A 13,485-nucleotide genomic window follows, 5' to 3' on the forward strand; every position below is an offset into this window, starting at 1 on the left:
AGATGTGGTAGTTTGTCAGTCAAGCCAGGGGCCATCTATTTATGCAGCAACACAGCTAATTGAAGAGGAAGACAGTGGTCACGTGACCTTTGATGAATCCTCTAATCTGGGTATACCCCAAAAAGGTATGTATGTTGGATACATAATTGATGTTTGATTTTCTATTTATTTTTTATTTTTTTTAATAGTGTGTGTATATGTATAATATAAATTATTTTTATTTTTTATTTTTAAATAGTTTATTTTAGCTATTATATCGGTGTATGCATCATCAGGCTGATGCTTCATCTGCCCCTGGCGTTTATGCCCTGAGAACTGAGCCACTGAACACAGTTGATGGCTCAATTCTCACTCCTCCACAAGCGGAGCTATGTTGACTGTTTATTAAAGCGTTGCTTCTGCTCGGGACATCAATCAAGTTAGCTGGAGGATCCTGACTTCCAAGTCAGGATTTGCAAGCTAAGTGGAAGGATGGGAGTTAAGTCAGCAGGGAGAGCAGACTCAAAGGGGTTGTCAAGGTAAATGATTTTTCACCTTAATGCATTCTATGCATTAAAGCGGAGGTCCACCCTAAAGTGGACCTTCCGCTCATCGGAACCCTCCCCCCCTCCGGTGCCACAATTGGCACCTTTCAGGGGGGAGGGGGGTCCAGATACCTGTACAGTACAGGTATCTGCACCCACTTCCGGGATAGCTCTCTGCGGAAAGGGGTGTAGATTACGCCCCTTTCCGCAAATGCCTGTCCCTTTCCGCAAGTGCCCCGCTGCCTGCTGGGAAACACACTGATCCCAGAGGCAGCGGGGACCATCCTTATTGCGCAGCGCAACTCGTTGCGCAATAAGGGCCCCTTACCTGGCCGCTGGACAGGTAAGTGTCACTATTTTAAAAGTCAGCAGCTGCAGTATTTGTAGCTGCTGGCTTTTTTATAAAAAAAAAAAAAAGCGGAGTCCCGGCGGACTCCCGCTTTAAGGTTAAAAAACATCTGTGTCGGCGCCCCAGCCCCCCCTTTATACTTACCTGACCCCTCAAAAGTGCCGCGCTCGCCCGCGCCGTCCTCTCTACCACTCAGCCTGGCCGCTGATTGGCTGGAGTGGATGGATTGAAAGCAGTGCAGCCATTGGCTTGCGCTGCTGTCAATCACATCCAATGACGTGGCGCGACAGGGGGCGGGGCTGTGTGATACATCAAGCGGCTATAGCCACCGGCTGTACCATGGGACCACGCACGCAGGTGCTTCTTACCATGTGAGTGAGTTTGCATGAACATGAGAAGTACCTGCGGGAGGAAGCAGGGACCCCAGAAGAGCAGGTTAGGGGCCACTCTGTGCAAAACGAGCTGCACAGTTGGAGGTAAGTATAACATGTTTGTTATTTTTTTTATTTGTTAATTTACAATCCCTTTAAGAACACTCTCAGCTAATAACGGGTCCCAAGAGCTATAAGAGAAAAGATCATGGTCGAATTGTTCTTTCTTTTATAACAGTTGAGAAATGATTAGTTTCAGGGAAGCTATTTCATTATTATTGAGTTCTAATATAATCTAAATCAATCATTTGCATTACAGATGTAATGTACATTACAAATAAAGGGTTTATTGCAGCTTTTGTTATCTTTTCAGATGATATAATAATCATTGAAAATGAGCAGGAAATCAAAGATGTGCCTAGCAATGGTGAGGATACACTATCAACAAACAATCAAGAAGACTTCTTGGAGCGCTCGTCACCTTCACGTAATGTACAATTTTAAAATTTCGCTCTCCCTCGCTCTCTCTACACATGCACACTGTATATAGAGGACATTATCTATACACACACCAACTGTATATGGAGGTCACGCACATGTTCCATCACCCCCCCCCCCCTCACTCAGAGCTGTATTTCTATTGGTTCACCTGGGTTCCTCCAGCTGTATAAGGATATCGATTTTCTTTGAAGCATAACATTAGTTCAGTTAATTATCAAACACAATTCTTCATGTAAAAAATACATTTATCAATATAATTTTAGTGTGTTTGTAGGTAGTGAGGAGAATGTTCCCTTTTCTGCACATGCTAAACGCGGGCACGGACGCCTGTCCACAGGTGGCTGACCTGTCACTCGTCAGGTGACAGGTGAGTAATAGGCAAGCCGGCTAGCCTGACAGAATGAAGAGGCCTGACACCATGAGACACCTTGACTGGCAAAGGGGTCTAGTACTTGTGCCACCTCGGTGCAGATGCCGAGGCAAGGATGTCATGGATGGGAAGCGATGTGCGGTGAGGTTAGTTGGAGGCACGTGTTCGCCCCCTCCCCTCGCATTTACCTGTCATGACACCCCTCAATATACAGAATTCACCATAACTTAAGTATTGTCTGGAAGGCTGGCCAAGTTTAATATGCACAATGACCCCTATTAGGCGAATAGACTCACCTAAAAACATGGCATTAACAATATATGTTTTAGAACTTTTCCGTTGACTATAATCTAAATTTTTTTTTCTTATCACCTTTTTGTAGGACCAGTATTCAACACCTTTACAGTTGGACAGATGTCATCTGCATTATTGCAGTGCTCCGCGGAACTACAAACAATTAAGGATTGCACATCATCAATCATCACTCGCTTGAAATATCTAATTGATCTTTTGGCCAAAATTGGACAAGAGTTATATTAGACCTGTGTACTTTGCCTCTCAGTGTTTACCCATATGTTATTTGTTCAGTATGTTTGTTTGTTTTTGTTTTTGTTAGTGTGGCGCTATCTCCCACTATCAGCAAGGCACTGTTGTCACTTTTTGAAGTATGTGTGTTCCTTTTGGTACATAGGCACGGTTGCCATGTGAACGTATATTGTACTTCACTAATGGTCAGGGCAGAATCCTCTAGATCTGTCTTTGACAAAAAATAGAAACAGTTTTTATTGGCACTTGTTGTTCTTTTATATTTTTCTATATAAAAGCTTTTAAAAATGATGTATACAGTTGAATTTAGATTCAACAGATTTTTCTACTTGTAAACTGTACAAACGACTAGAATTCCTAACATAATGGCTTCTATAATATACAGTACCACATTTGGTCATGGGTGGGGGGGACCATCGGAAACACTTGTTTGAGTATGTACAGGTTCATCCTAACGGCTCAAAGTGTCGTGTCGATCTCCCACATCGAATATGTTGCGCCCTATACTGTGCTACTGCAGTTCGGAGGACAAAATATATTTTAAAAGTCTATGAAGATAAACAGCTGATGGGCAGCTCTACCCGGCGCCTGTGCACTTAATACATGCCCTGAGTCCAGGTTCAAGATCCAATACTTCAAGTGGACATAGCGAGGCCATTGCAGAAATGTGGCTAGCAAGTGAGCCGTGAGGGCCCTGTTACAAACCCCCACAAGCATCTGGAGCGTGGGACTCTATGTAGTATTGTGGACAGGCGCTGAGTACAGCTGTTCATCTTCACAGACCTTTTGCGTCTACTTTGTCATCCGTACTGTGCAAAAGCTATGCCTGCCCAGTACAGGGCGGACACTATCCAATGGAGGTGGCATTTGTCTTTAGAACACTGAAACCCCACCCCCCAATTGACCACATGGTACTGCATAACGCAGAGGCTGGAATAATGTTTATATTGTTTACGTTTGTAATCGATATGTACAAAGTATATCAATAATGTATATGTTCTTGATCAGGGATATGCAATTAGCAGAACTCCAGCTGTTACCTAACTACAAGGCCCATCATGTGTCTGCCTCTGGGTGTCATGCTTGTGGTTGTCAGTCTTGTTATACCTCATGGGACTTGTAGTTGTGCAGCAGCTGGAGGTCTGCTAATAGCATATTCCTGTTCTGGATCCTCCCCTTATAGAGGCCAAGGACAACTAAACATGTCCATGATTACTGGATAATATGTCAGTCCGTACAAATATTAAAACAATAATTATGTTTCTCTGTAAACAAAACAAACTAAAAAAACTTTCCTTATTGAATCATTGAGCTACTGTTCCTTTGTGTGCACCATCATAGTCTTCTTTATTCTAGTCGAATAAAAACATTTGCGCTGTGATTTTGTTTTTGTCCCTTTTTTTCTTTGATTGTAATGGTGAGTTGGTAGAAGCACCGGCGGGAGGGGGGGGGGGGGGGGGGGGGGGAGTCCACTCTCGCCTCCTGTAAAAACTATCGAGCAGCGGAATAAGCGCTATGATCAACCTTGGAATCGCCAGCTACAAAAGATGATATCTGAATGATGCCTGTAGCTGCAGGCATCATTAAGATATCCCCGCACAATGTCAAGGACGTCATATGAAGACCGGCAGGCGGGAAGTGGTTAAAATGCATTTTTACACTTTACAATTATACACTGGAAGGCATTGTAGCTATGCATATCACACTGAAACATTGTTCACATAAGTCAGTTTAATGACATATAAAAGTGTTACAACAGAATGTGACGTTGAAATATGGTATTTCATATGTGAAACATCAATTCATCAAGTGTCTGTAAGCTTTATTTTTATTTTTTTTACATATCTGACTGCCAGGGCACTGCTCCAATTCCAGAAAAGTAGTTCAGATATTCCAATCTGCATTGCCTTGCATTTAATGTAGGCAATCTCGGGTGTGCACTGCTCAACGGTGTGAGCACTTCCGTAGTTTCTTGACCACCAAAGCCACTAACACTAGGCACTGCCATTGTGTCCGGATCCCTTGGTAAAGGGGTACTGTATGCTGGGGAATGTTGCCGTAAGTAGTTGTGTAAGACACAGCAACAAAGCACAAGAATATCAATTAGTTATTGACATATTTATGCTTGTTAGGAACAAACGAAATCTGTTGGCCAAGATCCCAAAGGCATTTTCTACCACCCTGCGGGCCCTTGATAGTCTGTAATTGAAGATCCTTTGGTCTGGAGTCAGGTTACGCATAGGGAATGGTTTTAAAACATTTTCACTTAATGCGAACGCATCATCAGCTACAAACACAAAGTTCATATTTTCCAAAGTGTCGTCACGTGTGGGCAGGTTAAGTGTTCCATTTTTGAGACGGTGGTAGAATTCTGTCTGCTGGATTACACTACCATCAGAGTTCCGGCCATTTTTTCCTATATCGAGATATAGAAAATTATATTTGGCATCTACTACCGCTAGCATTATGATGCTGTAGAAACCTTTGTAGTTGAAATAGTAGGATCCAGAATTTGGTGGTGGAACGATGCGCACATGTTTGCCGTCAATGGCTCCTCCACAATTGGGGAAATTCCACAATTCTTTAAATTTATTAGCAACTTCCATCCACTCGGGTGGGTTGCTTGGAAACTGTAAAAGCAACAAAAAAATATAGAGTTTGAATATACTTTAGATTAGATTCTATGTAATATACTTTTTGGATTCTTTTCTATATTAAACTTCTAAAAAAAAAAAAATCTATACAAAGTAAGTTAGTTAACCATTTTTTTTTTAAAAATTGTCGCTCTATTTTTGTTTATAACGCAAAAATTAAAAACCGCAGAGGTGATCAAATACCACCAAAAGAAATCTCTATTTGTGGGAGAAAAAGGACGTCAATTTTGTTTGGGAGCCACTTCGCTTGACCGCGCAATTGTCAGTTAACCACTTGGGATCCGCGCTATTGCCAAATGACGGCATTAGCGCGGATCTACTTTGCCGGGACGTCTATTGACGTCGTCCCGTGCACGAGCGGCGGGCGCGCGCGGCGTGCTCTGTGATCGGCGAGTCCATGAGACTCGCCTGATCACCGATCCGTGCAAGGGGTCGATCCCGACCCCTTATCACGTGATCAGTTGTCAGCCAATGACAGCTGATCATGTGATAGAACGGAGCCGGTAATCGGCTATTATTCCTCCTCGCGCTGATAGCGCGAGGAGAAAAAAAAAAACGATCACCGGCGGCCGTGATCGGGACATTAGTCCCGATCACGGCCAGCAATACGAGCGACCACCTGCCCCCTGCCAGTGCCCACCTGCCCCCTGCAGTGCCATCCTGAATAAAAGTAAGTGCCCCCCGTCAGTGCCCACAGTGCCACCCAGCAGTGCCACCCACAGTGCCTCAAAGGTGCTGCACCCCAGTGCCGCCCAGCAGTGCCACCTATCAGTGCCCATCAGTCCCATCTATCAGTGGTACCTATCAGTGCCCATCCGTGCCACCCATCCGTGCCACTTATCTGTGCCATCTTATCTGTGCCCATCTTTGCCCATCAGTGCCGCCTTCTGTGCCCATCGGTGCCGCCTTATCTGTGCCTATTAGTGCCGCCTTAACTATGCCTATCAGTGTCCACCAGTGCAGCCTATCAGTGCCCACCAATGCAGCCCATCAGTGCCCACCAATGCTGCCCATCAGTGCCGCCTAATCAGCGCACTTCAATGAAGGAGAAAAATGACCCGTTTGCAAAATTTTATAACAAACTATTAAAACATGATTTTTTTTTTTTTGCATTTTTTTTGTTTGTTTAGCAAAAAATAAAACTCCCAGCTGTAACTAAATACCACCAAAAGAAAGCTCTATTTGTGGGAAAAAAATGATAAAAATTTCATTTGGGTACAGTGTTGTATGACCGCACAATTGTCATTCAAAGTGCATCAGCGCTGAAAATTGGTCTGGGACTGAGGGGGGTTTAAGTGCCCAGTAAGCAAGTGGTTAAAGCAACGCAGTGCTGAATCACAAAAAGTGGTCTGGTCTTTCACCATCAAAATGGTCCGGTGGCCCCTTTCACACATGCAGACAGTATGTCCGTATTTCATCCATCCGTTTGCGATGAAATACGGACATACATGCATCCCTATGGGATAGCGGGTGTCTGCGGGTGAACATTAGCAGACACCCACTATTGTCCACCTACGCTATGGTCCAATTCTGCAGACGGAGGAAAATCCTATTTTTCAATCCATCTGCGGATCGGGAGAATACGGACAGATGGTCCGTGCTCATCCCATCCCCCATAGAGAAGTGCGGAGAGCTGATCATCACGGGGGGATCATTACTGATCTGCCCCGTGTGAAAGGGGCCTAGGTGGTTACTATTGGTAGGTTGACATAATTTACCTTGACATAGTTTCTCTGAAGCGCATCAATGATGGCCTGGCAGGTTTCTGGTATTATTCTCCCCAGTGATTGAGGTGATATTCCTGTGGAGAATTTTAGGTCCTGCAGACTTCTCCCGGTTGCAAGATACCTCAGTGTTGCAATTAATCTCTGCTCTGGACTTATTGGCTGCCGCATAATTGTAGTTTGTTTTTTTATTAATGGTGTCACCAGCTGCAACAATTCCTGGAAACATTCATCGTCCATTCTGAGGTAGTTTCTGTAATCGTCAGGATTATTCTCCTGTAATTCTTGCAGTAAGGTCATATGTGAATAGTTGTCTCGGTTCTGCAGCCATTGCTTTGACCATATGCTCCTTTTCTTCTTCTTTTTTTTCAAACCATTTTGGATGGCCAAAACTCCAAGCATTACCAGTGGCAGTGTTTGCTCTTCCATGTATATGTCCATGTTCCGAAAAGAACTGTCGTATATAGCGAAATTCACACGAACGAACACACGTGCACGAACACACTTCTTTCTATGCTACGATCTCCACGCCACTGCGAACCCAAAGGCGTGGCCTACACAAGGTCAAGTTCTGACATCACCTCCGACTACCACGCTGCAGAACGTACCTACGCACAGGGGACGTTTGAGTTGATCGTACGGGGATTTTCTGATAATAACTACGCTGCCGATTCGATTCTAGACGCGCATACGATTATATTTGGATGGATGTTCGTACGATATTCTTAACGTGTGTATGAGGCGGCCGATTCGATTATAGACTCGTATACAATTATATTCGGAAGAACGTTCTTACGATAATCTTATCGTGTGTACGGGGCATTAGGGAACAGGTTGACTGCCTTACTGAACAGATGCCAGCTTAGATGGGTACAACGGACTGAATGGCAAAAAATAAATATGACAGTACAAGAAGACAAGGAAAGTGTCAGTGACTACCTAAATAAATCACGAGAGATTTTTAGAGTGTTCTCCAGGCTCCCCGAAGCTGAGGGTGTGAATAGTGCATATCAGCAACAGCTAAAGATTGTTTTTTTTTTTAAATGGTTTGAAACAGGATCATAAGGATTACATTGTTAAAAACATGGTTACTTACCGAACTGCATCAGTTTTAGATGTTTTACAATATGCTAAGCATTCTGAGAAGTATTTGAAAACAAAGGCAAAAAAGAACGTGAAAGTAAAGGTTTTTCTGCAAGGTGATGAAGGAGAGGAGGATGCAGAAGAGTACACTGCTGAGGCAGAACCAGAGGGGTCTCATAGAGGGAGAGCCACAGGTGGTTTTAGAGGAAGGACTACTCTACAAAATTAGACAGTGCAACTAGAGCACTTCCACCCTGTGTACAAGCACTGGTAGCAGCAGCGGTGAAGTGGTTAGCACTCTCACCTAGCAGTAAAAAGGGTCGCTGGTTCAAATCCCAATCATGACACTACCTGCCTGGAGTTTGCATGTACTCCCTGTGCCTGCGTGGATTTCCTCCGGGTGCTCTGGTTTCCTCCCGCACTCCGGGGACATGCAGGTGGGTTGATTGGCTTCTGTCCCGGGTTGGCCCTGGTATACAGTGCCTACAAGTAGTATTCAACCCCCTGCAGATTTACACATTCGGAATTAACTTGGCATTGTGACATTTGGACTGTAGATCAGCCTGGAAGTGTGAAATGCACTGCAGCAAAAAAGAATGTTATTTCTTTGTTTAATTTTTTTTTTTAAATAGTGAAAAGTTTATTCAGAGGGTCAATTATTATTCAACCCCTCAATTCAACAGAATTCTGTGTGGTTCCCCTAAAGTATTAAGAAGTAGTTCAGGCACAAAGAACAATGAACTTCACATGTTTGGATTAATTATCTGTTTTTCCAGCCTTTTCTGACTATTTAAGACCCTCCCCAAACTTGTGAACAGCACTCATACATGGTCAACATGGGAAAGACAAAGGAGCATTCCAAGGCCATCAGAGACAAGATCGTGGAGGGTCACAAGGCTGGCAAGGGGTACAAAACCCTTTCCAAGGAGTTGGGCCTACCTGTCTCCACTGTTGGGAGCATCATCCGGAAGTGGAAGGCTTATGGAACTACTGTTAGCCTTCCACGGGCTGGACAGCCTTTGAAAGTTTCCTCCCGTGCCGAGGCCAGGCTTGTCCGAAGAGTCAAGGCTAACCCAAGGACAACAAGGAAGGAGCTCCGGGAAGATCTCATGGCAGTGGGGACATTGGTTTCAGTCAATACCATAAGTAACGTACTCCACCGCAATGGTCTCCGTTCCAGACGAGCCCGTAAGGTACCTTTACTTTCAAAGCGTCATGTCAAGGCTCGTCTACAGTTTGCTCATGATCACTTGGAGGACTCTGAGACAGACTGGTTCAAGGTTCTCTGGTCTGATGAGACCAAGATCGAGATCTTTGGTGCCAACCACACATGTGACGTTTGGAGACTGGATGGCACTGCATACGACCCAAAGAATACCATCCCTACAGTCAAGCATGGTGGTGGCAGCATCATGCTGTGGGGCTGCTTATCAGCCAAGGGGCCTGGCCATCTGGTCCGCATCCATGGGAAGATGGATAGCACGGCCTACCTGGAGATTTTGGCCAAGAACCTCCGCTCCTCCATCAAGGACCTTAAGATGGGTCGTCATTTCATCTTCCAACAAGACAACGACCCAAAGCACACAGCCAAGAAAACCAAGGCCTGGTTCAAGAGGGAAAAAATCAAGGTGTTGCAGTGGCCTAGTCAGTCTCCTGACCTTAACCCAATTGAAAACTTGTGGCAGGAGCTCAAGATTAAAGTCCACATGAGACACCCAAAGAACCTAGATAACTTGGAGAAGATCTGCATGGAGGAGTGGGCCAAGATAACTCCAGAGACCTGTGCCGGCCTGATCAGGTCTTATAAAAGACGATTATTAGCTGTAATTGCAAACAAGGGTTATTCCACAAAATATTAAACCTAGGGGTTGAATAATAATTGACCCACACTTTTATGTTTAAAATTTATTAAAATTTAACTGAGCAACATAACTTTTTGGTTTGTAAGATTTATGCATCTGTTAATAAATCCTGCTCTTGTTTAAAGTTTGAAGGCTCTAACTTATTTGCATCTTATCAAACCTGCTAAATCTGCACGGGGTTGAATACTACTTGTAGTCACTGTATGAATGGGGACGTTGGATCCTTGAGGGTAGAGACCAATGTGAGTGTGCAATGTACAGGGGTAGGGGCTAGACACTCACTCAGGCTGAACCGGATGGACTGGTGTCTTTATTCAACTTTACTAACTATGAAAGGTACCACATGCAGTGTCTGTTATCCTGTTACAACAAAAGATATCACATTTGAGCCCAGCACGACACCTTTCCTGTATGACAATACTCTTGACACAACCTCACTTAACAATACAGAGGTGTACTACATTAAACCCATCCACACTACTATCACTTCCCACTGATGGTCATAAAACATGACTGCTCTACTGCCATCACTGAAAAGGCACAGCCACAAAGTGATCTGCAAGATATACCGTTATCTAACCCTGACATGACACTTTTTGTTGATGATTTTAGTAAGAAAAATCCAGATGGCACAAATGCAACAGGATATGCAGTAGTGACACAGGATGAGATTTTGGAAGCGGGGCCACTACCAAAATATTATTTAGCACAAGTTGCAGAACTTGTAGCACTGACAAGAGTATGCATACTGTCAGAAGGAAAATTCGTAACCATATACACTGACAGTCAATATGCCTTTTCAACGGTACGTGTTTTTGCACAACAATGGAAAAACAGGGGGATGGTCACCTCCAGTGGTAAACCAATTTCACACACGGACTTCATTTTAGAACTCCTAGATGCAATACAGTTACCAAAAAAAAAAAAAAAAGCTTGCAATCTGCAAATGTCAATCACACAATGTATACAGACCCCATCTCAAAGGGCAGATGAAGCTGCCAAAATAGCGGCACAAGAAACACATAAAATAATGACAGGACGAGAAATCCATAGAGATAGATCATACAGTCCTTACTGATATGCAGCAGTATTGACACATGGAGTAACTCATGTGTCAAACAGGGGGATGGCTGAGATGTTTATTTAACCACTTCCCGACCAGCGCACGACGATGTACGTCGACAGAATGGCACGGGCAGGCATATTGGCGTACAGGTACGTCCAATATTCAATCCCGCGCTGGTCGGCATCCCCGCGATCGTCTCACGGAGCGGCCGAATGGAGGAAATGCTGTGTAAACAACATTTCTCCATTCTGCCTAGCAACTAGTGACGCTGATCTCTGCTCCATGTGATTGGAGCAGAGATCAGTGTTCACTAAATGAAAGCCCAACCCCCCCCCCACAGTTAGTAACACACCCCTAGGGACACTTAACCCCTACACTGCCACCCACTGGTTAACCCTTTCACTGCCAGTGTCATTTACACAGGAATCACTGCATTTATATAGCAGTGATTACTGTATAAATGACAATGGTCCCAAAAATGTGTCAAAAATGTCCGATGGGTCCCCCACAATGTCGCAGTCACAATAAAAATCGCTGATCGCCGCCATTACTAGTAAAAAAAAATTATTAATAAAAATGCTATAAAACTATCCCTATTTTGTAAACGCTATAACTTTTGCGCAAACCAATCAATAATCGCTTATTGTGATTTTTTTTACCAAAAATATGTAGAAGAATACGTATCGGCCTAAACTGAGGGGAAAAACAGTTTTTTTATATATTTTTGGGGGATATTTATTATAACAAAAAGTAAAAAATAATGCATTTTTTTCAAAATTGTCGCTCTATTTTTGTTTATAGCGCAAAAAATAAAAACCGCAGGGGTGATCAAATACCACCAAAAGAAAGCTCTATTTGTGGGAAAAAAAAGGACGTCAATTTTGTTTGGGAGCCACGTTGCACGACCGCGCAATTGTCAGTTAAAGCGACGCAGTGCCGAATCGCAAAAAGTGGTCTGGTCTTTGACCAGCAAAATGGTCTGGTCTGCAAGTGGTTAAGGTATGTACAGTCTATGGCTTCACTAACTACTAAAAACAACTTTTTTGCTGTCAATGTCTTATATGTGCAAGACACAATGCTCAGGGAGGTATAAGACCACAGAAAGGGAAGTTCCCTACACCGCAATATCCATTCCAACACATTTGCATGGATTTTATTGTATTAGACAAATGTGAAAGGAAGAAATATTGTTTGGTAACCAGGCACCCTGACCAAATGGGTGGAGATATTCCCGACAGGAAGTGCAGATGCACAGACAATTATAATGGACCTCATTTTGTAATTAAAAATATACAACATTTGACAGAAGTGATGAGAATTAAAGTGAAATACCATTGTGCCTATCATTCCCAATCAGCTGGATTGGTAGAAAGACATAATGGCATTCTAAAAAGCAAACTGAGAAAAGCTATGGAAGAAACAGGTAAAAATAATTGAATGTATTGCCTACTAGTAGCTGTGACCAGTATGTATATCACACCCCCAAAAGAAGCTTTAAGCCCATTTGGAATGATAAGGCCATATAAGATACCCTTACAATCAAATGAAACACCTAATGAGCAGTCTGAGCACACACCAGCAGAATACATGTCTAGGTTGTTAATACAAAGGCATACTAATGATTTTGGTTCTGGTCTAGAAGGTCCAATTTAAGAAGATGAAAAGGTGCATGTGGGAGATTGGGTCTCAATAAAAAGTAATAAGAAAAAAGCAGTGGTTCTCCCCAAGGTGGGATGGTCCTTTCAAAGTCCTCTTAACTACCCCTACTGCGATAAGGATTGCAGAGAGGTCTACCTGGATTCACCAGTCCCATTACAAAAAGGTTTTACAGGCAGAATAGGGCCAGATGGCTACAAGAGGTTCCGAAAATCCGGCTACAAAGGGAGGTCTCACACAAGGTGGGACTTGTCTCAAACCGGTGAAGTCTCCCTCCCCTTCCAATTCCCCTATCCTATCCGCTGGAACTCTGTAGCTGGTTAGGATGAAAGGGACAGTAATAATCCTTGGGTTACTGGTGACTCTGGGAGAGGCATCCATAAGAGGGGTTATACGTTATGGAAGAGTAGAGGAACCTTTGGATTAGGAAAGCACAGGAAAAGCATTAAATCTAAAACTTTATAGAGGGAATAACTAGCACTATACTGGTAGACTTCTGTCAGATTGCAGATTGTGGGGATACTACTGGGGCTAGAGGACTTCTATGGGCAGATAACTATATCTGCTGGCTCTGGAATAGAGCAGGATGTCAAGCATGGGATCAGGCCCTGAGGACTACAGCACATCAAGATTGGGGGTATAATCAACCAGGGGCTAAAAAGAGTGGAATAAAGGAGAGACTCATAATCACAAAAGCGGCCAACTCCCCCTGCACACATAGTAAGAACTGTAACCAACTATTAAGAACATTAAAGGAGCCGAGAAAGGAAGATCAGCGG

At 43.6% G+C, this 13,485-nt stretch overlaps 2 protein-coding genes across 3 annotated transcripts in view; one reads left to right on the top strand and one right to left on the bottom strand.

Annotated features, from left to right (window-relative positions):
- The window catches only part of LOC143964191 (uncharacterized), a 5,561-nt gene extending 1,519 nt beyond the window's left edge, over positions 1–4,042 (top strand). The window contains exons 3-5 of the mRNA XM_077473888.1: positions 1–125; positions 1,618–1,731; positions 2,498–4,042. The exon at positions 1–125 is cut by the window's left edge and continues 28 nt beyond it. Coding sequence (XP_077330014.1) covers positions 1–125; positions 1,618–1,731; positions 2,498–2,655 — 397 coding nt within the window. The 3' untranslated portion in view covers positions 2,656–4,042. The remainder of the gene's footprint in view (positions 126–1,617; positions 1,732–2,497) is intronic.
- VDAC1 (voltage dependent anion channel 1) overlaps positions 1–13,485 on the bottom strand; it is a 600,174-nt gene that overhangs the window by 523,844 nt on the left and 62,845 nt on the right. The window lies entirely within an intron of this gene.

This window comes from Lithobates pipiens, unplaced genomic scaffold (assembly GCF_037356315.1).
Source record: "Lithobates pipiens isolate NorthernLeopardFrog02 unplaced genomic scaffold, aLitPip1_a1.2 Scaffold_8, whole genome shotgun sequence".
Taxonomy (NCBI): domain Eukaryota; kingdom Metazoa; phylum Chordata; class Amphibia; order Anura; family Ranidae; genus Lithobates; species Lithobates pipiens.